At 36.5% G+C, this 22858-nt stretch overlaps 1 protein-coding gene across 1 annotated transcript; it reads left to right on the forward strand.

Annotated features, from left to right (window-relative positions):
• Positions 1-3044: 3044 nt before the first annotated feature.
• On the forward strand, positions 3045-22653 carry LOC110691139 (proteasome subunit alpha type-2-A). The gene is made up of 11 exons (XM_021868059.1): positions 3045-3195; positions 3357-3433; positions 4608-4672; positions 4978-5024; positions 5855-5930; positions 6530-6597; positions 10567-10636; positions 11392-11477; positions 17710-17772; positions 19754-19819; positions 22244-22653. Exons 1-11 carry the CDS (start codon positions 3155-3157, stop codon positions 22290-22292), a joined length of 708 nt encoding a protein of 235 aa, XP_021723751.1. The 5' UTR covers positions 3045-3154; the 3' UTR covers positions 22293-22653.
• The last annotated feature ends 205 nt before the right edge of the window (positions 22654-22858 follow it).

Raw genomic sequence — 22858 nt, forward strand, 5'->3', positions numbered from 1 at the left:
CCAAAAGCAAACAGCCAAAATACTCGCACATAAAAAAATCTCTCGGCCTGCCGAGAGGAGTAGCGCTTGGCTCGTAGTAATATAATTGGCCATGAGAGTGAATGCTTTAACTTGTTCATGTGCTAGTCTCTTATTGTGAAAGCTGGGCATTGGCGTCTCGCCCAAGGAAGCAGGCGGCCAGATGACAGCTGGCCTAGTCCTAGCCACGAAGCATGACAAATCAGCTAGCCATGCTAATGTAGGCGACACCTAAACAACCAGCCCAATCCGAGCCACCAAACAACCGGATTGATCACTTCAAGAACAAGCAACTCAAAAGGCCGAGACGAATGAGTTCGTTTGTATGTAAAAAATAGGCAGCTAGGCAGCTGTATTTATGTATGGGAAGCATTGAAACCGGTTGTTTAGCCATCAAGTAAATCCAACAAACCACTTGTCTTTCATGAAAGCAGGCGACATCCACAGCGAACGCATCAAGCAATGCGTGAGGTGATATGGGTCTTCATGTTTTGTAATGAGGGCCGAGTCTTGAATCACTTTGGTCTAAATAATGCCCAACACGATCAAAACATAATTAAAACAAGCGGCAAGCTGATCATACGGCATCATGTGGCCGAATAAAATTTTGAAAGTTAGCTCCATTGAGAAGAGCAGCTCGGCATCCTTACCAAAGCACCATGTAAGCTCAAAATGAGTGCCTTTTGAAATTTCATAGTATCATGGGTAAACATCAAGAATCAAACGACACATTGCTATTGTTTGTAAAGAAACAGCCACCATGTGTATGCACGCAACAGCAAGTCCCTTGTATGTCTATAGACAGCCGGCCTAGTCCTAGCAACACAGCAAGGAGGCGGCTCTAAAACACATCCGGCTTGGCTGAGTTCAGATGGTCGAAGCATTCGAGAGCAGACGGCGCCATCATAACTGGTACCAGCCGGCCAGACGACTGTGTCTTCTGGATCCGGCACGAACACTAAAAAGCCGGGGCCCATTGTGTGGTTTGCGATAAAGCTCTCCACTTTCTCTTGCATGGCCGTGATCCGGCCCCGAGGTATCGTGCAGTAGTAGAGGGTATTTTGCTCTCGGTGAGAGGCGGATGGCTCCGCCCAATCGTCCCCCTTCTCAACTGCGTGAGAAAGCCTCGTTTCTTGTAGGCGACTGTTTTTCTCTTCTGTGTCCAGAGAAGCATGGCCAGAAGAGCTAGACTCGGAATCGTCCTCTGACGAGTCCGAAGAGGACGACTCCTCCCCTCTCCCGGAGGGGCCCGCCTCCTCTCCTTTAAAAGGAGCAGGAGAGAATGTAGAATTGTCAACTGTAAAATGGGAAGGGGTCACTTTGACTCCTCCCTCAAAATTGCCGGCTTTCAAGCTGCTTTGTTTCACTTCCACATCTGGCGCCTGGTCAGATGTTTCACTAATCGGCACCCTGTGGGAGGAGCCGTCTGAGTTTGAGATCCTGGCAGTCTTTTTTGTTCTGGCCATCATGCTCTGCATAGACACAGATACAGTCGGACTTTGTATAAAGGGCAAAGATGGGTCCAGAAAAGGGCAGGCGACACTCCTAGTCCTAGATTCAGCCGTCCCCGGTTATCGGCTGATCACTAACCTAGGTCGAGTCGTGTGCTTCCGTGGTGCCATTTCAAAAAAGAATAAAGTAAAGAGAAAATTAAGAGTAAGAGAACCGACGGTTACCTGAACGAGTGACGATTGATGAAGTTTTGAAAATCCTTTGCAGTTGGCTTGTCAGAGCAGGCGGTAGGCAGAAAGGGTCCAAAATGTCAGAGCAAGTTCAGGGGTCCGAATGTTCTCTCACAAAGTTTTCAAGTGTGAAAATGACCGAAGTCAACACTCCTTTATATAGGCGAAGTGAGAAGGCGAAGGGTCACTTCCAGAATTCAAAATTTTGGCGGGAGAATCTCTCGGCCTCTCGCCGAGTGACACCTGTAGCAGGCCGTCGCCTGTTACAGGGCGACACCTGTCACAGGTAACACGTGACCAGTCACGTGCCACCTGTGAGGGGCAAATGATTAGGGGATTTTGCTCCCACCAATCGGAATGCGCCATGTGGGCCAATCAGGTCCTGCCAAGTGTCCCCCAGTTGGACCTCTCAGGCTTGCCACGTGGCACACGCTTATTCGTCCACCCTGGACTTATTATGTCATGACACGTGGCATACTCCATGCCTAATGGAGAAGCCGGTCACCTAGGCTCAACTTCCGAGGGAAGCCCAATCAGCCCAAGGTTAACCTAAACCTAGATTGTCACGTTTCCCGAGGTTATAAATACCTCCCTTAATCCTCATTAAGGGAGATTACGCAGATTACACACATTAAACACTCTCACCTAGAGAGACCCAATCACTTTAATTTCCGCATTAATTACTCCTTAATCAAGTACTAACTTGACCGTCGAAGGCGGATCTCCAATCATCCGGAGGATCCGTTTGTTTTGCAGGTACAGGCGTCCGGTTCCAGTCTCGGAATTGTAACTCTCCCGCAGGACATCAGAAAACCCCGAAACACATAGGTTCTCTCACAAGGATTGGTTTAACAAAGAGCATTTTTTATAGTCAACGTAAAATAGTTTAATGGGATTGAATAAGTAATAAAATGTGATACTGATATCAGTTTGTTGTGTCACCTGAGAAAATTATTTGGAGCCCTTAAAAATCCCTTTACTATGAGTCAAAGGATATAAGTGACTTAAGTAGACCGACTCGTTAATTGATACTCCCTCCGTTTTTAAATACTTGCTCCATTTCTATTTTTTGCACTATTCATTTGTCCTACTTTGACTAATATTTGTGATTTATACATAAGAAAAAATATAGTCTTGTGGGTACTTATTGGAATCATCTCAATGAATAGATTATTAATTTTCAATTGTTAAAATTTATACTTATTGGTAATTAAAGATATTAGTGATCAAAGATTAGCATTGACACGCGTGTCCATCAGAAATGGAGCAAGTATTTAAAAACGGAGGAAGTACAATTACTCGTATTTTTTAGTCTTTGAGCATTTGTACCTCGGTATAAATCTTGCCATCTTGCTTGCTGAAGGAGTCACTCCTCTTTCGTAAAAGCGAAAACCTCAGCTCCTCTCCCCTCTCTCTCCTCTCTCTCTCTCTGCTCTGCATCTTCGTAAGCCGCAATGGGGGACAGCCAATACTCATTTTCTCTCACCACTTTCAGGTACTCTTGCATTACTTTTCCTGCTATTTCATCCTCCAAATTCTCACTAGAAATTAACCTAAATTTTCATACTATGATCTGTCAACAATTATTTGAACTGGGGTTTTTGGTATTTGATCTTCCAATTGATGTTTGGATTCTGAAATGGTGTTATGAAACAGCCCTTCTGGTAAACTGGTACAGATCGAACACGCTTTAACTGCTGTTGGTTCTGGGCAGACTTCTCTTGGCATTAAAGGTAGACTCCAATTCACTGATTTATGATTTATTTTGTTGGGTTTTCAGTATTTTGTGATTTTTTGATTGGTTTTCATGGTTATTGTTCCATTTAATATGTATTTGTAATGTTGCTGTTCAATGGGTTGGACGATTACTGCAATAGAATTTTTCTTGGGTTGGGGTGGAAAAGAGGGTGGAGATTTTTGAAGAATGATCAGCATGTTGTGTCAGTTATTCGTGTAATCGATTGTTAGGGGTTTCTAAAAGTTCATCACTTTCGTCAATGAAAATAATGTCTGATGCTTTTTCGAGGACGGATTGCATATACCCCGCTGATCAGTAGCTTGTTTGATGTTGAAACTACTAAGTTGCAATCCCCTTGAAGCATTTAGATGGGTGACTTCTCTACAATCGTGCTTTATTGTGCACTTTCGTAATTATGGAGGTGCAAAATCTTTTATATAGCTGGGAATATTGGCATACTGAACAATTGAGTTCTCCATTGTGCCGAATTATAAACTCTACCCCTTGAAAATAACAGTTTCTCAATTGGTTAATACTATCTTCCTTTTTGCTTGATGACAAGGGTTTTAAATCTTGTAAGATCCATGTTCGAGATTGTTTTAGAGTTTTGTGAATTTGTGTGTCTCGCAGGGGGGGTGTAGAAGAGTAACTTTAAAATTAGGGCCATTCTGCTCTATAGTCCTTAAATTACTATTAAAAGATGTTCTAGTTTTTACTATCTATTTTAATAGGCTGCATTTGTAATTATGAACTGAACTCAATTTTAAAGCTTCATAACCGGCGAGGTTACCCTAACTGATACTGTTTTGCTAGGTAGCTTTGTTAGAGAGAGACTCATGAAATTGTTAAACTAATTCAACATTTCAACCTCATGTGATAGCCAACAGTACCCTAAAATTCTAGTTTCTTTTTCCAGTTGTTTTTGTATTCAATTTCAAGGATAAACTCTTAGCTTTGGTTTAGTTTTGGATCATAAAACTTTTGGAACTAAATATATATCAAACAGGTTATATCTGTATTGACTTAATGACTATTTGGGATAGGCTCAGATACTAAAATGTATTGGTTTACCTTTTCCATGCCTTATTGACTCAAGCTTAATATTTCGTTTGTTAGAACTTTGAAGTATACTAATTTGAAGAATATACTGTCTTATTTGGTGGTTGCAGCTGCTAATGGTGTTGTTATTGCAACTGAAAAGAAACTTCCTTCAATCCTGGTGGATGAAGCATCTGTAAGTGGTTGTAAATGTGTCAGTGTTTTATAGTTTAAAAGTTTGTTATCTAATACATAGAGTAAGTAGGTTTGTGAAGTTTGAACCAGCATGAAATTTATTCAAGTGCTCTGTGAGGGCCAATTCTATCCAACAAACTGTTTAGGAGTTTAGTTGTATAAAGTTATGCACTCATATTTTTTTTTTTTTTTTTTTTTTTTTTTTTTTTGTGCTATTGCTTAGCACTTCGTATAATCATCTCATCCACCCAAATCTCTATGTTTTATGCAGTCATTATTTATCAACTTTTTTTTCACTGACTTCAGGTTCAAAAGATTCAACTTTTGACACCTAACATTGGAGTTGTCTACAGGTTCGCATCACATACTCATATTTCCCAGCTCCTAATTCATGTTTTTAGTAGTTAGGTCTTTGTGATTACTGCTCTATTAGATTAAACATTCTAATAATTTAGGACCACTGCTGCAATAGACTACCACAATTATGGATTGTAGTGCAGTTTGCATTTGCCACAATAATGTCATTGCCCTACTTAGTTTTAAAAGGCACAAGGCGCACCTAGTCCTTGCAGTCTAGGTGCAAGGCACAAGGTGAAGGCGCGCACCTTTTGTATGCAAGGAGCACGTATTTATATATTTATTTCAAATTATTTCTGACTTTGATTGTACTTAATAGCAATTAAAAAGATTCATAATAAACTAAATAATAATATATGTAAAGCTAAGGTAGTCTGAATTTGAAAAAATGTCCATCATTCTTCAATTTATAACTTAAATCTTAGTTATTTTCCTTGAGGCGCAAAGGCACGCCTTACCAATGGCGCATTGAGCCTCGCCTAGCTAAAGCCCATTTCCTAGAGCCTCGGAGTAGGGCGCGCTTTTTAAAACCAAGTTGCCCTATTAAAGTATTCAACTAAAAATTGAATCATTACTGCATGTCTGCAATAGACTACCACAATAAGGGATTGTAGTGAAATTTTGCATTTGCCACAATAATGTCTTGAATCTTTAGTGCGAGTCCAAATTTCTAAAAGATTTGTACAGTCACGGTTTTTTGTCAGACCTCTGCAAATTATTGAAGTTCAAAAATGGGGGCTTTCGTTTTAACCCTCCAATGCTTGATCTTCAATTTTGTCTTCTTTTTTTCTTTTATTGATTATTTTTTTTATCTTTGTGTATATAGTGGCATGGGTCCCGATTCTCGTGTTTTAGTCCGTAAAAGCAGAAAGCAGGCAGAACAATATTATAAACTATACAAGGTACCTTTTAAAATTATTTGTTGCTCTCTTTTGGCTATGGATCTTCATATTCTTGTTTTTGTAGTTGTTGTATTGCAGTCCTTCGTTTATGATAATATTGTTTTTTTTAGTTGTGCTAATACTCTCATTTTTTGTTATATGTGATTCTTGTTTACATTTAAGAATGATTTCTTATACTTGTGTATCTCTGTTTTTTTAACCTTCCCTGCTGTAATATGTGCTCAGGATTTTTTGTAGTCTTATACCGTCACTTTTATTATTTATCTATCTATTGAACGCTTAGCAAGTTCCTTTTCTTCTCAAAAAATTTATATGTAATCATGGATAAAAAATTGAACTTTAAAGTAATTTATTCTTTTGAGGCTCAATAAATAAAAAAGTAATTTATTCTTATTAATTTGCATGTGAATCCAAACATTGCTACTGACTTGCTCTATTATTTGTATTAAAAGATCTCTTTGCTCAATTGTATCCTTCCATTCCTCCCTAAACATCTTGGGTTATTGTTTTGCTGTCATTGGGCAATTTACTTCTCAATTCCTTCTACCTATTCTCATATATGATCAAGTAGCACTAACTATTTGCAAATTGTGTGGTAGGAACCGATCCCTGTTACACAGCTTGTTAGGGAAACTGCTGCTGTCATGCAAGAATTCACACAATCTGGGTAAGATAGAGTTTTCGAGCTATTTCGTTGTTTGTATAAATTATCATCAGAAAGTAAGGGTGTTTACTCTAACAATTGGAAATTTTATGATTCCAAATCATTGTATGATATTTGATTAGATGATTATATAGTAGTTAGTAGAATGGTAAATTCTCTTGTGGGGAAGTATGTGGCTAATTATGTACCCGAGGAACTAATGTTAGTAAATACTGCCATTAACTCCCCTAGGTATTATAAAATTTGACAAGTGTGACTGTGTGAGCATGCTATAAGAGGAAGTTGGAAATTGGCTTTATTAAGGACAAGAAAGAATATTAAAGCATACCCATTCCGCCAATAACACACACACAAAAAAAAAATAAAAAAAAAAATCATCATACCGCTTGGATTTCTTCCTTTAGTCTAATTTCACTGTTCCTGTTTTCTTCCAATCCTCACTGGGTTTGCTGCAGTTGTAATAGCAGCTTAGATTTTCATAGGAATCATAGCAGTGTACAGCAAGGGTAGATTATTGGAGGGGTGTACTGGTATAGAGTTGGTGCTTTACTACATTAGAAAGAGAATGGCATTAAGGTTATAATGTAGGTGGGGTATAGGATGTGATTAATGTTTTACTAGATTGATGAGAGATTGGTCATGAAAGCAGACTTACTAAATTGAAAGTTGGTAGTTGTGAGTTGTGACATGCCAGCAAGTCTTGGGTGTATTTTCTTTTATAAGCAAATATTCCTTGCCTTGTTTTAGTTATTTCCAGAATCGAGAAATAACCAAGATGCTCCATGTACTTGATATGAAAGGTTCATGAAAGTGTTGTTTATATATTTTTACTTTCTTGTCCATTGTTAATAGTGGTAATCATTAATACAGTATAAATTAGGTGGTTAGTGACCTAATCCCCATGTTTTATGATCGAGAATCTTGTTTGTCAAATTCTGCCGCGGTAATTGCTTGAGAGTTGAGACTATGAAAGTCTTGGGTGTATTTTCTTTTATAAACAAATATTCCTTGCCTTGTTTTAGTTATTTCCAGAATCGAGAAATAACCAAGATGCTCCATGTACTTGATATGAATGGTTCATGAAAGTGTTGTTTATAAATTTTTACTTTCTTGTCCATTATTAATAGTGGTAATCATTAATACAGTATAAATTAGGAGGTTAGTGACCTAATCCCCATGTTTTATGATCGAGAATCTTGTTTGTCAAATTCTGCCGTGGTAATTGCTTGAGAGTTGAGACTATGAAAGTCTTTATAAAGGGAAAAATTTGCCAACAACTACCATTTAAATTATCACTTTTGAGAACAACCACCATTTAATTTTTTTTTTTTTTTCAAAAAACTACCATAAAAATACAAAAATTACGAGTACCACTACCACATATTATTTTCCGGCAATAATTTTTGATTAGTGTGGCTTAATTTATAAAATTTTAATCAATTGTGGTTGAAATAACTAGGGAATTTTGTGGCTAAACACAATTGTAGGTAAATTGTTTTAAATTTGCATTATATTTGATTTAATTTCTCAAATTTTATCTTAAAGTAGGGTTCATAATTAAAAAAATTGAATTTAGGGTTTTAAGAAATTGGGGTATATGGAGCAATTGAATCGTATTATCCAATTTAGGGTTAATGTAAGGGTCATTTTGTCAATTCATATAGGGTTTTTGGTCGAAAATTGTATAAAATGAAGCTCTCCAACCGAATATGAAAATTCTTACTGGAAAACCAAAAGTGGTAGTGCCACGCAAAGTTTTTGTGGTAGTTTTTTCAAAAAAAAATTTAAAATGGTAGCTGTTCTCAAAAGTGGTCATGTAAATGGTAGTTGTTAGCAAAATTTCCTTATTAAGGCCTTCTTCTTTTCACTGTAAAAATAAGATTCACTATTCTGATAAGTAATAATTGGTTTAAAGTTTTCTACTTGGTAATAATGAGTTACCTAACACTAGTCAGTAAAATTTAATTCTAATTAGTAATAGTAAGTTTCAATCAATAATAATTCCATTTTTTTTTATTGGCAATAAAAAATTCTGTTCAGCAAAAAGCAGGGCCTAAGCTGAGACACATTCTTCTGAAGTAGGATAGTGTTTCCCCCTTCCTGTACAAACCCTCTGCCTCGAGTCAGTATTCCGCTATTCCCTCATGGCAGCTTTAAATATACATAGTTATGAAGTCTCCAACAACAATAACAACAACAAAGCCTTAGTCCCAAAATGATTTGGGGTCAGTTGACATGAATTGCCACAAGGAATCGTCTCAAAGGGAAAAAGAGGAGCGAAATAATCGACTGTCATAAAGTCTCCCCGCCAAAAAAACCCCCACATATTATCCCTTGGTCTCCAATTAAAAGTCTTAATGTTTTTTGACCGGCGAACAACCAAACCCTTAGGACCTTCTTCAATCCCGAGATGTGATGAGTCGACATCGATGTGCCAAACAACCAAAACTTTGTCCCTAAATAAATGTCCCCACCTATATTTATTTGTTTATTTACATGTAATCAACCAAATCTCACTATCTTATATACTTTATTCACCTTTAATTAGCCAAATCCCACAACCTCTTAAACATATGTTGGAAAACTAGAATTTTTACTTGGGGATGGAATGAGTATAGAATTGACATTGCTTTGCACCGTGTCTTCATATTAGCAACAAGAACTGGCCAAAGATTTTAAAGGTTTTTATTGAATCAAGCCTGTAGTCCATAGCTTTGTCTACAATCTAGGATTGGTTTGCCTTGCTTTGTAAGAACTGTACCTCTTAAGTCTCTATGCCACCACATGGAGTATTCTTTCTCCTCTATGTAAATCAGTTCCAACCCATACTTCGTTTCCTTCCAAAGAAGCTAACTCTGAGTTGAAGGCATCTACTATTGTTGATTCTCAAATACTTGGAAACCTTTGGATTTTTTTTTTTTTTTTTGGCAGGGGTACTGCTTAATCAAGGCTGACTATCTGTCAGTGGTTGACTATGTGAGCAGGTTGTTCTGGTGTATATTAGGAAGTTGTTCTATCAAGAGTTTTTGTTACATGATCTGACAATCAATGAATTTTTGAGCCCTTTTGGTCTTGTGGGTTGAGGTGACATTCATAATTTCGGGCTGGTGCTGTAAGTCTGAGTTTTTTGGTTGTTATACTTTAATTTGTTTGATGGGCGACATGTTGATACGTCAGATCTTGCAGGTTATCTTAGGAATCATAATAATTTAATTGGTTTGAGAGACATGTTGCAGAAATTCTTGCTAGTTGTCATAGGAATTTTGAGTGGTATTTTTTTGTGACAGGGAACGTTAGTTATGTCACTAATATTTGCATATTGGTATGGTCACTTTGATGATATGAGTATTTGAGGTCATCATAGGAATCTTGATATTTGGGCTGCTCACTTTTGGTTTCGTGTACAATTGAGTTTTGGTTGGTAATTTGGATAGGGTTATTGGATATGGATTGGTTTGGCCAGTTAAATAAACACGTGGCAACACCTTTCAAATGAGTTTTATATTGCAAATGTGTTTTAAATATTTATTTAACAACACACAATGTTTTCAATTGACTTCCTCCAGCTGCTATATACTATGTAATGTCTTATTTATAGTTCTACTTCTCCAAATTTCATGTCATATTCTTGTATTTGTCCTTGGAATGATGCAATGTAGTTTTTTGTTTTGTCAAATTTCATCAACTGTTTTGTGTTAGTTGTATACCCTCCCCCCCAAACACCCCCCATCCAACCAAAAAAGAAAAAAAAGTTGCACGTTCTATACCCATAGCCATTGTATGAAACCACGTTAGTATCGAGGCACTAAAGAAACAGATGGGTCTTATTTTACTTCTCATCTTTTGAAACAGGATTAGATTTAAATTATGGAACTTATTGTTTGTTTAGATTGCTTCTGTTTGCTGCTTTCTTTAGTTGCTTTTGGTCCTTTAATTTTTAATTTTCCTATACATTTTTTTAAATCTGTGCAGTGGTGTGAGACCCTTTGGAGTTTCTCTTCTGATTGCCGGATTTGATGAAAGTGGTCCACAATTGTACCAGGTACTTAATTAGTGAACTGAAGTGATGGCTGTGCTTCCTGTTAAATTTTTTATGTAGCTGTCTATAGATTGTCAGTTTGTTGTGTAGCTTTTTATGTGGAGTTATCTTGGAATCTTAAAAGTTTGTACTTTAATCATACTCTTTGCAATCTTTTCATTTTTTCCTCTAATGCGAAGCTTGCTTTGAATTAATAGAAGGAATGTTTGGTTCTGGCTGAAAGAACTTTTAGAAAGCATATATTATCCATTTAAGACAATCTACATAACAATAGTATTACGAAAGGGTTTAAGGTACCTTAAAATGTACAGAATGCTTTACAGAGCTGAAATTTGTTATATTTTTCACGCTCTAAAAAATTGAATATCAGTTGAAAGTCTGTATGCTATTTGCTTCTGGCTGCAAAATATTAATAGTATTTAGGAAAGTTTTAAGGCACCTTGTAGAGAAAGCTTCACAGATCTAATGTTTGTTTTGTTTATGGACTAAAAATATATGATCAGAAAGTCTGTATATTATTTACTTCATTCTATTTAAAAGTCTGTTTAAAAAAAAAAAAGAAAAAAAAACCTTTTTTCTTGGTCTATTTTATTCTGGTGGGGGCAAACTTGTTTCTAATAAAGAAACAGCTTCAGCGTATAATTTATTGATTAATTTCATTTGTTACTTTTCCTACTTTAATTAGGCTTGAGTGATAAATGCTCGTTAGGTTCTTGACATTCTTCCACAGCTCTTGAAAGTATTCAATATTTATTTAGGTGGATCCCTCTGGTTCATATTTCTCATGGAAGGCTTCAGCTATGGGAAAGAATGTCTCCAATGCAAAGACTTTTCTTGAAAAGAGGTAATGAGTTACTGGTTATTGTTAAAAATCATCCCTGCATTGTTCTGAATGTCTCCGTGTCCACTGTTAAGAAATACAGAATTATATTAACGGGTGATGAGACGTAAGTTTTACATTTGCTAGGAATCTCTTTGACTCGTACATTTTTCTAGCATGCTCAGTTCTTATTTCTTATTCCTTGAACCACATTTTCCTAAACAATAATTCCCTTTAATATTTCTTATTTGTTGAATCACATTTCTCAATGAATTGACGAATTTGCATTGAGCAATTAGACTACACATGAAGGTTGAATGTCATGTATATTAAAAGGAAATGTCAAATAGATATGGAAGGATAAATTTTAAAAGTAGATGAGATATAAATATATAATTGATTCAATTCCAAGTTGATTTTCTTTTGCTCAATATGGTCTATTGTGGGTAGAAATCAGTATGAATTTTTCTAATCTTATCTAGGGATATTAAAGCTCTTATGTAAAAGAAATCAAAGTTTATCCTATGGTTACTTCATTAAGATGAGTTCGTGTCGTAAGATCTTGAAATGTATATCAGTATGTCACCACAATATGAGTGATGTAGGGTTTATAATGAGCTCTAACTCATTAGATATGTGTAATTCTTAACACTTTGTTTTGATTGAAGGAAATGGATGGAAAGGAAGGGAAGGGAATTGGAGGGATGAATTATCTTTCATTTGGATAACAAATGAGGGAAGAAGAGAATTGGAGGGGTTGAGAAATAGAGGGAATAAATTGTAGAAATTGATCTCTCCAACAACGAAGAGATTTGGAAGGAAAACTCATCATTCTTCCCACCCCTCCCCCTCCCCCTCCCTTCCCCTTCCCTTATTTTCCTTCCCATTTCCCTATCCAAACACACCGTAAATGTTGGCCAAAATCTTATATACTACCTTTGTTTAATATTATTTGCAACGATTTGACATATAGTAGAGAGGAAAAATGTCTAATCGTTGCAAATAATATGAAACGGAGGTAGTAATATTCTTCATGCTTTAAGGCCATTAGCAGCTGATTCCCAATACCCTCTCTCTCTCAATGCAGATTTTGACTTCTATCTTGCCAATGTTCAACTTTGACCAATAATGTCAGAAATTACATATAAGTAAAAACTATAAAAAGTTGATGTTTTGAAAATTGATATCGAGATGAAATTAATAAGACCCCCACATGGTTTGTTTACCCTCACTTTTAATTTTTAAATAACCAAAGTAGTCAAAATGATGTACTCCCTCCGTTTCATATTACTCGCAACAAACGGAAAAAGTGCAGATTCCTAGGCAAAAGATTGGAGGAGGATTAATTAAAGGAAGGGGTTTCCAATTAAAGAGAGAGAAAGTGGAGGGAAAGGTAGTGGTCCCAATTAAAGTACTGGGAACATGTGATTATTTTTGTAGTGGGACTTCTTTTCCCTCCCTTTTTTTTTGGTGGCTGATTCAATTTGGGAGGCTAACATAAGGGTGTAAAAAATTTCCCTCCAAACTTTTCATGAAATTTTTAAAAATCCTTTCAAATTTCACAATTTTTGAAACTTGCCAAATTTTAACCAAAAGCTCCTTAAAAGGCACATTTTTGATTCATTCACCCTTATTCATTTATAGCAAATGTTTGGGAATAGGAGGGGGGTGGGGAGGGAATATGAAATCCAGCATTAATTACAGAAATCCAACACAAATTGTTTCCAAAAGTACAAAAACCATCATCAACCTTAATTAATCCTAATTCCTAAATGTTGAGTTAGTTGCAGCAGCTGCTCTTTGTACAGAATTTCCAAAAAAAATCAAGGCACCTCCACTTCATCACCTACCTACAAAAAAAAAAGGGACTCATGGAAGAAATCTTTGATTTTTTCAATATCAACCAACTGTTGATGGAGCAAGACATAGATATGGCATCACAAAACAGCAACACAGTATCAGGTCAGATTCAAACGAATCTAATCAGCAACAAAACATTGAAGGTAGTGATGTTGGGGAATCCCAGTCAGAATCAGAAGAAGAACAGGAGAATGCAATGAATGGCAGGCACAATAGAGAACTCAACATTGAAGAAAAAAGGCAGGTAGTAGATCACATATGGCTGAATATGGAAGGGGACTCACTTCTAAGAGGCATGCTAACATCATTAGCAATAAGCACTAGCAATAAGCACCTAGTACACAGATTAACCACAAGTAGGTGGTTCAAAGAAATAAAAAAAAGATTTAGTTAGGCAATTTAGTCGATGTAAGGAGCAAGAAGTTAGGGAAGACAGGACCCAAGCCTAAACAATACTCAGATGAGTGGCAGATGTGTGTCCCAATGTACAAGAGAACCACGAATAGGAGTTATGCTGCAACATTGAAGGTTCCACATGTTGTAATACATAGGTTAAAAAAAAAAGGAAGACTTAGGGCAGTGACAGCAACAAATCACCCTGCACTAAGTGATAACCACAAAGTGGCAAGGCTGAAATGGGCCCTTAATCATGTGAACCCCCTGCCTAGTGAGGGTGACCCTAGTTTTAGGGATTTGCAGCATTACATCCACATTGATGAGAAGTGGTTTTATATGAATCCAGAGACTAGGACATTCTACCTAACACCAAATGAAGAAACACCAAAGAGGTTCAAGATAAAGGCCATGTTTATGGGAATGATTGGTAAGCCACTTTATATGAGAATGGAACACTGATTCCAGGGAAATTTCGGTCTGTTCCCATTTGTTAAGTATGAGATGGCCAAAAAGAAAAGCAAAAACAGAGATGCAGGAACAATAGAAATAAAAGCAATTCAAAGTGTCAACAGACAAGCCATAAGAGACATGATATTGCAGCACATCATCCCAACAATACATGCACAATGACTAGCACAATTATCTAAGAACATAATCATACAGTGGGACAATGCTAGGCCTCATCATGGATGAGGCTGCAACACAAGCATATGGATTTAATATCTAATTTGTGTTTCAACCTACCAATCGACCTAAATGTGTTGGATCTTGGGATCTTGGTCTTTTAAGGGTAATACAGTCAATACAACATCAATCATTTCCCAAAGAATTTGGATGAACTTTTGGAAAAGGTTGGTGAGACATTTGATGTTTTTGACCCAACACTCAACAAGTACACATGGATCACTCTTCAGTCATGCATGATAAAGATATTGGAAAAAAGAGGGGGTAATAATTTCAACCCCCCACATATGGCAAAACAAAGACAAGACAGAGAAGGGACTCTTCAGGAAATACTACAAGTAGACAGGGACCTCATCACACAAACTGTGAACTACCTCAACACTCTTTTCATTCCTACAACAGAAATTGAGGAACAAACAATTAAGATGGAAGCGGATGCAGATTAATATTCCAAGTCTGATGTGCACAACATTTTGAAGTTCAAGATGAAGATGAAGATGCAATTTTTTGATTAAGTGAAGCACAACAGATAATTTTGGTTTTTAAGATGCAGCAAGTACCATCTACACAACTCTATTGACTGCCACACATAACCAGTAACACTTTAACTTTTTTTTTTTTTTTTTTTTTTTGCTTGTTTTTGTATTGGTTATGTGTCTTTTGGTAAATAGGATAGGAAAATTATTAAGGCAGTCATTGTAGTGTAGAGTATATGACACTGATGTACATTGTCCTTATTTTGAATATGAAACAACCCTATTAACACATATGCTTGTATCAGTCTTAACACAACCCTTTTAACACAACCTTATTAACACAAAAGCATGTACCAATAACAAACTAAGTAGGGAGAATGTCCATCACATAGGAGTGTTTTAAACATGACAACCTCCCTACCAAGGGTACCTTAACGACAACCTTTAAACTAAGGAGTTGGAGCCATCCCTTGCTATCAGATGTGTCCCTTCATCATTTGGACAGAATATTTGTGTTATGATGCATGTTTTAGGAGGGACTCATTGCACCAAGACTAGGCAACCAAAACACAAGGGTTGAGGGACTCAATAATCCATGACAGGCCAACCAACATGTATCCACTACGTATTCATTGACATAACTAGAAAACCAACTTAATATTCCACATGATACTATACCACCACAACACCAAAACGAATCAATCTGAGCAGACAACACCAACAACACTAACTAAAAGAATATTAAAGTCACTACCAACACAGAGGACAACAACAACAGCAGGACAATTAATGTGCAAGCACCAACACCAACATCAAAGGCAGCAAATTGAACCAGCATACAGCATAACACAAGCAACATTAACCCAAAATACAGCCAAATACAACATACTCACAGATTCAGCAAGATTTTTCAACATATCTATCAAACCAAAACCATTCTCACAGAAACATAGGTTAATTAGTTAAAAATAAACAATATTTAGATAGGAATCGTTACGCTGCAAGGTCTACTGGGAGGGAAGTCATGAGGGTACTTCTTCCTCAAATAAGCCATATACTCAAGGTCCCAATCGCTGCAGTCCTCCGTGAACACGGATCAGACCCTTCTCTTGCCTCTGGAAGACTTAGAAGCAGCGGTAGCCTTCAAAGACTCCGATAAAACAACGGCTACGGGGTCTGGGGACTCAGCGACCCAGGGACCTCAGCGACAGCAACAACAGGGTCACTCCTAGCCTCCACCACCAGATCTAGCCTCAACAACCTTAGGTTTTGGTAGATCTACCTCCACAGCATCATCTTCGTCCTCACTTCCAGTATTGGGGCCAATTTTAGCCCCAATTTTCTCTCGAAGATGAACACCAGAGAGCAGCGTCGAACTGGTTTCATGACTCCAGTTCCTCGGCGCGCTGTGTACAGTGAGAAGGGAGGGTCAGTATCCTCCTTCTTTTGGGCAAGAGAATCGTTCTCATTTGGTGAGGAACTCATTTGGGAAAATTTTAGGGTTTCAGAGAGAGAATCAGGGAGAGACGAAAGAGTGTAGAGGCAAGAGAAGACGAACTGTGAAGGTAGATCTAGGTTTATAAAGGAATTATGGAGAATTCCTCACAAATTGTTCAAATTGGGCAGCATAATCAAGACGAATTGAATGAGAAGCAATGAATGAGTTAGTTGGGGAGATGAATGATCTCTGATGAAATAAGTAGAAGGGGGATTATTTTGGTGGGAATGGTTAGAGTTAATTGATTAGATTTAGGTTTAAGTAAATTTGTTTAATTTATGTTAAAACAAATTAATCAAAATAAGTAAGGGCAATATAGACAATTCACCCTTAAAAACTTACTAAAAAAGGAAAAAAAATAACTTGTTGCGAGTAATGTGAAACACCATATTAAGTAATTGTTGCGAGTAATATGAAACGGAGGGAGTATTTGAATGGTGCAAAAGTACAAAGCGTTACAACTAAAATGAAAAAAAAAAGTAATAGAATTACTTAGTTATATTTATTTATTCATTTGTCAATTGTTAAGAGAATTTCATTATAGATGATAACCTCTTTTTTTCCCTTTTCATTTACTTGTTTTGTTTTCCCTTTCTACAAAGCAAAACATTTGAAGACAACATTTTGACATTTTTATTTAAGAAAAGGCGTGATATGACAATAATTCCTCTTGTTGATGAGCTTTCACAATGATGAACTATCCTTATTGATTTGCTGTTGTACTTTTAAATATTTGACCTTTTTCTTTTCTTCTTCGGTCTTTGGGTATGTCACATTTACAAAACTTCTTAAATTTTTTAATTGACTAAACATTTTTAGGCTGATATTTTGTGAAAAAATAAGCCAATTGGAGACAAGACAATAATTCCTCTTGTTGATGAGCATTTGCAATGATGAACTATCCTTATTGATTTCCTGTTGTAGTTCTTAATATTTAACCTTTTTCTTTTCTTCTCCAGTCTTTGGGTAGATCAACACGTACAAAACTTCTTATATTTCTCAATTGCCTAAACATTTTTAGGCTGATATTTTGGGAAAAAATTAGCCAATTGGAGATGATTATGGGGATAAATTGGTCCTATTAGTTAATCTTGGACTGAAACTTCATTGTGGGATCTTCATTAACTGAAAGCTATTGCTTATCACCTTCAAATCAAGCTGGTGTATCTCGGCAGATTTTCAGTTTTCCTTTTCACAGTTCATTGCTTACTCTTGTTATCAATTATCGTTTCAATTGGGGCGCATGGAAAAATAGATTTTATGTACTGAATAAGTTTTCAACGAAGAATTCCTTATTGGGTTTTTTTTTTTTTTTTTTTTTTTTTTTTGTTTTTTTTTGCAGATATACTGATGATATGGAACTTGATGATGCTGTCCATACAGCTATATTGACGCTTAAGGAAGGGTAAGAACTGTTGAGACCTTGAACCTCTCTCCCATGCTGTCTATATGTGTGATTTCATGTTTGTTAGATGATCATCAAATCTTGTGGCTGTTCGATAATGCTGAAAGCAAATTAATCCTCATCCCCTCCACTCGATAAATCGAAATGGAAAAAGAAAGTAAAGAAACACCTGTTTATCAATTAATATTTTATGCTATTTATGTATCTGCGGTATCTCAGTAATGGGGATAGATTAACAGGCTGAATGCGTTTCTTGAAGTTGGCTGTCCAAACAACTTTTCAAATTAATTTACCACCATTGTTTGGCATAGAGTTTGCGTTGTTTTATTGGTAAATATTGTTTTTTTAGTTTTGTCTCCTATAAATTAATTAGTGACTAGATAACCACCTAATGCCAATACATAGACAACATGCTTTTTCTTTCCTGTTTGGAGGCCTAGGAACTTAGGGGGCATTTGGTAAGGGCATTCAAGAAAGTGAAAGAGAATCAAGAGGGTTGATTCCCTTTGTTACTGTGATCTAATTTATACTAAACTCTTTTTACCCCCCTCCATCTACCTCAAATTCAAACCCTCTACTTTCATTTCCTCCCCCCCCCCCCCCCCCTCCCAAGGTTTATGAAATCCCTTTCCCCAAGCATAAACACCAAAGTTGCTACCCCCATCAATAGTACCTCATTGACGACTACCAATCCCACCGCTCATAGTAATACCGCCCACCACTGACCCCTCAATTAGCTGCCCCAACCGCCGGAAACCACTCAACCAACCACTAAATCACTCTCAAACTGCTGGAAACCACCCATAAATAAACCAAAAAATTCGGAAGAAAAATCAATAAAATTAATTAAAAAAACCTTTTTGTTATCGTTTTATGTGGTCAATTAGAATATGAAAGTTCCACATGGAATTTCATTTTCGAATCAGACCTTTAAAACCTTAAATTTACCATTTTGATGTTGGTAAACTTTAATATTTTTCAAAAAAAAAAAAAAAAAAGGCCTTATAGGCAATTTGTGAATTAGGGTTTCATATGGGAGTATGGGATGGTGGCGGCAGCGTTTAAAGTTTTGGCCTTATAGGCAATTTGTGAATTAGGGTTTCATATGGGAGTATGGGATGGCGGCGGCAGCGTTTAAAGTTTTGGCCTTATAGGCAATTTGTGAATTAGGGTTTCATATGGGAGTATGGGATGGTGGCGGCAGCGTTTAAAGTTTTGGCCTTATAGGCAATTTGTGAATTAGGGTTTCATATGGGAGTATGGGATGGTAGTGGCAGCGATTAAAGTTTTGGCCTTATAGGCAATTTGTGAATTAGGGTTTCATATGCAATAAGCTTTGATTTAGGGTTTAAAGTTCTAACGGAAGGATTCTTATGTAATTAATTGTAAGAGAATCAAAGAATGGTACTAGAAAGATTTAAGTTGATGATTTTTTGCTTTTAATACTTACAATTCCTCTCCACACAACTCCATGTCTGGTTCATGTTATCCAAGTGACGCATGATGTGCAGTGGCTTGCACTCTGGTGGAGGCAGCCTGATGTGTGGGCCTTCTTATACTCCATGAACTTTGCTGCACTCATGTATCCCTGATATGAACAAGCTAGTGCCCCTCCTTACCTCAAGCCTACAAGTGATGATTTTAAGTGCTTGTTTGATCTTTTGTTGTGAATGGATGCATGATGAAAAGGTCATGCTGTAATAATGAATAATGCATGAAAGAATTCAAAGAAACATGCCTCTGAAAGAGAAGGATGGTTTAGCTGGAATAATATATAATTTTCTGTTCTTGTTGCTCAATAGTTTTACTTTTCTGTTCCATGTCTTTGTAATGGACAAGATAACACAATATGGGCAATAGGAGTCCTCTATTGCTCTTATTGCATGTGTAGCTGAAATAGGCTTATGTAGTCTTAATGTTTTCCTCTAAGATGCAGCAATTTCAGTAGTTTGTTATCTCGTTAATACTATGCTTCATACAGTTTTGAAGGCCAAATTTCGGGGAAGAATATCGAGATTGGGATTATTGGCTCTGACAAAAAGTTCAGGTACGCATTCTTTTTAATTATTCTTGCCATACTAGTCCTTTAAGTATTATCTGCATTGTGGAAATTTGTATTATTGATTTACTGTTAACATCTTCTGGAGAGCTTATATTTTAATGTTAGGCAAAGCTAGATAACAGTGATACCACTATCGAGTCATGTATGGCACTATGGTTCAAATAAATTTTGTTAATTTTGATCAGAGTTACTTTTGGTGTTTAATTGACAATGATTCATAGGTTACAATGTAAAAAATCATCTGTTTATATTTTGTAAAATGTTTTATGAATTTTGCTAATATAATTAGAGAAGTGTAGTGTATGTTATGTTATCAACTTTCAGGGAGTTTGTAGTGTATGGCTGTCTCATAATTAGAGAAATTTTGTTTAGATTTTCGAAAATCGATTTTCAGAAATTTTGGTTTTACTTTTCAAAATCAATTTTCAGAAAATTTGTTTTGGAAAATTACAGGGAAGAAAATTTGATTTCCAGAAAATTTGATTTTGGAAAATTAATATGTAAGAATTTAATATTTCCAGAATTTTATATTCTGAAATTTTGATTTGTGAATTATTGATTTTGAAAAATTGAGAACTTCAATTTATATAATCACAAGAACAAACACATTAATGTAGCCATGGGTAAAATTAACAAGAACAAGCAAATTCCCTCACTCTTTTCCTTCATTTTCTCTGTTATCCAAAAGAGGGATTTTGATTTCTTCACCCCTCCCCTTCCTTCACCTCCCCTTCCTTCATCTTCCTTCCCCTCCCTTTCCTTCCAAAAGTTCTATCCAAACACAGTGTTCAGGATGTAACTAGCCTTCTGTCTTGCTTGCTTGCCTTTTTATGTTACCTGCCTGGATTCCCCTATATCCCATGTTGTTTCTAGCGTGGCCTTATCTCTCCTGAGTAATTTGTAATATGGGCTATGAAAGAACCAAACAAAAACTACACACCCTGACTGTTTCAATCAATCCAGCTATTGAAAGTTTTAAATCTTGCATTGTCTTGTCAAGTTAAATGTTGCTGTAAACAGTCAGTGTTCTTGATTCCTTCTCTGGCACTTATAGTTCACATTCCACAGTAAGATTTCTCTGTGCAATAATTTTCACGTCTTGCAAATTGCATTGCCCATTGCCTAACTTTAAAAAAGTAAGCAAGTTGAGTTCAAAAGCCTTTGTTTGGGGCCTCCGGCTAGACTAACTCCTATCTATTGATCATGTCTGATGTCTCTAGCTAATAAGATCTTCATTTTTTTGGAAAGATGCGCATAAACCCCTAAGCTGAATCTATATGGGGCCTTGTCTTAGGCCTAGCTTGTGTAGGCTATTGTTCACCAATGTCTTGATCTAAGGCGAAAGCGAAGAAGAGTTCCTTTTACATAAGATCAGGACTGTATGACTCACTCTTGCTCTTGAAGTACCTCTCTGGTGAGGTTATGAGATAGCTCGACCAGCGCTTGAACCTAGCCCTTGGAAGGCATACCTTTGAAGTTAAGAGGGAAAATTATCGGACAGCCATCAGACCAGTGGTTATATGGGTCATTGTTGGGCATTCAGGATCGATTACATTAGGAAGATGGGAGTAGCAGAGATGCATATGGTTAGACGGATCTGGGGGAACTGCGAATAAGTTAAAATGAAAGATTTAGAAATGAAAATGTTAGGAGGAAAGTTAGAGTTGCAGACATTGTGAATAAAATTAGGGAGAACTGTTTGCATTGGTTTGGGAATGTTAGGTGGAGATTGGAAGACGCACCAGTAATGAAAGTAGATTGTTAGTGTCAAGGGGGTTTCAAAAGAGGGACAGACCAAAAATGACTTGGATGTAAGAGTTAAGGACTTGAAGAAGTTGAGTTTGATGAGCATATAACATTAGATAGAAAGGAACAGAAGGAGAGGATAATGGTTGACGAATACATGAAATAAAATCTTGATTCATGCGGCCGACCCCATGATTTTGTGGTTGCAATAAAGTGAATTAATGTAATTGAGGTATGATGGGTACATGAGGCTGTGTATTGATGAGCAGGGAGGTAAGGTTACAGAGTGATGTTCACCTAAAGACTCTTGTCTGCTTGCTTATGGAATTTTGCAATTGGAATGTTGTCTCAAATATTTTTGTGTCCTAAAGTAGCTCACATTTGAGCTATGGGACTCCCATTCCTTGTTCCGTGATTTGTTTAGTTTGGAAATGCTGGTATATCCATTCGGATATACTATTCATTGAGCAGATGTTACTTTATCCTATATTTTCCTTGGTGCTCAGTGTACAAGTAATAATATTGATGAGTGCTATTCTGAACTATTTGCTCTGCTAAATATCTTGGAGTCGTTATCCAGCTTTCCGTGTGATTAAATGGTATGCATACCTATTTAAAAAAGTTTTACAAGTCTATTGACAAGTGTGTAAATTCAACTTGCAGGGTACTAACTCCCGCCGAAATTGATGACTACTTGGGTGAAGTTGAATGAGCAACGTTTTCAAGGGGATGGTGAACTATAGATCTTGATTTAACCCTGCATTGTGTCCTGAGTTCCTTGGCTTTTGCATTGAACTGTTTGATATAGTTCAATGCTGATTTACTGGCCCATGTTTAAATGTGAACTTTGAGGTCTTAGAAAATGATCTATGCAGTGTTTGTAAACTATCAAGGGTTCGATGCCATCATGCTACTTTAATTGTAGTTTTAATCGTTGACAGATTGTATTAAAATATGTCAAGATTCTTGTTGCTAATTTGATACTAGATTGTATTAAAAATTAAAATAGCTCAAGATTCTTGTTGCCAATTTGATACTTGGTAGTATTACTTGTGCCATAGTGTTGCTACTGAGTTCATCTTTCATGAGCCCATTATCTTCCTTAATTGACACCCTTTGTTCCAAATTGATAGTAGTTAAACACTCAAACTTGAAAAAAATAAAAATAAAAAATTGCAGCATGTTGGCCGGCAATGGAGTTTTATGCGGTTGAGAAGAATTTGTTAAATGCGGGTTTGTTGGAAAATTCATAAAATAAATAAAAATTACTATCTCTGT

The sequence above is a fragment of the Chenopodium quinoa genome, unplaced genomic scaffold (assembly GCF_001683475.1).
Source record: "Chenopodium quinoa cultivar QQ74 unplaced genomic scaffold, ASM168347v1, whole genome shotgun sequence".
In the NCBI taxonomy this organism is placed as follows: Eukaryota; Viridiplantae; Streptophyta; class Magnoliopsida; order Caryophyllales; family Amaranthaceae; genus Chenopodium; species Chenopodium quinoa.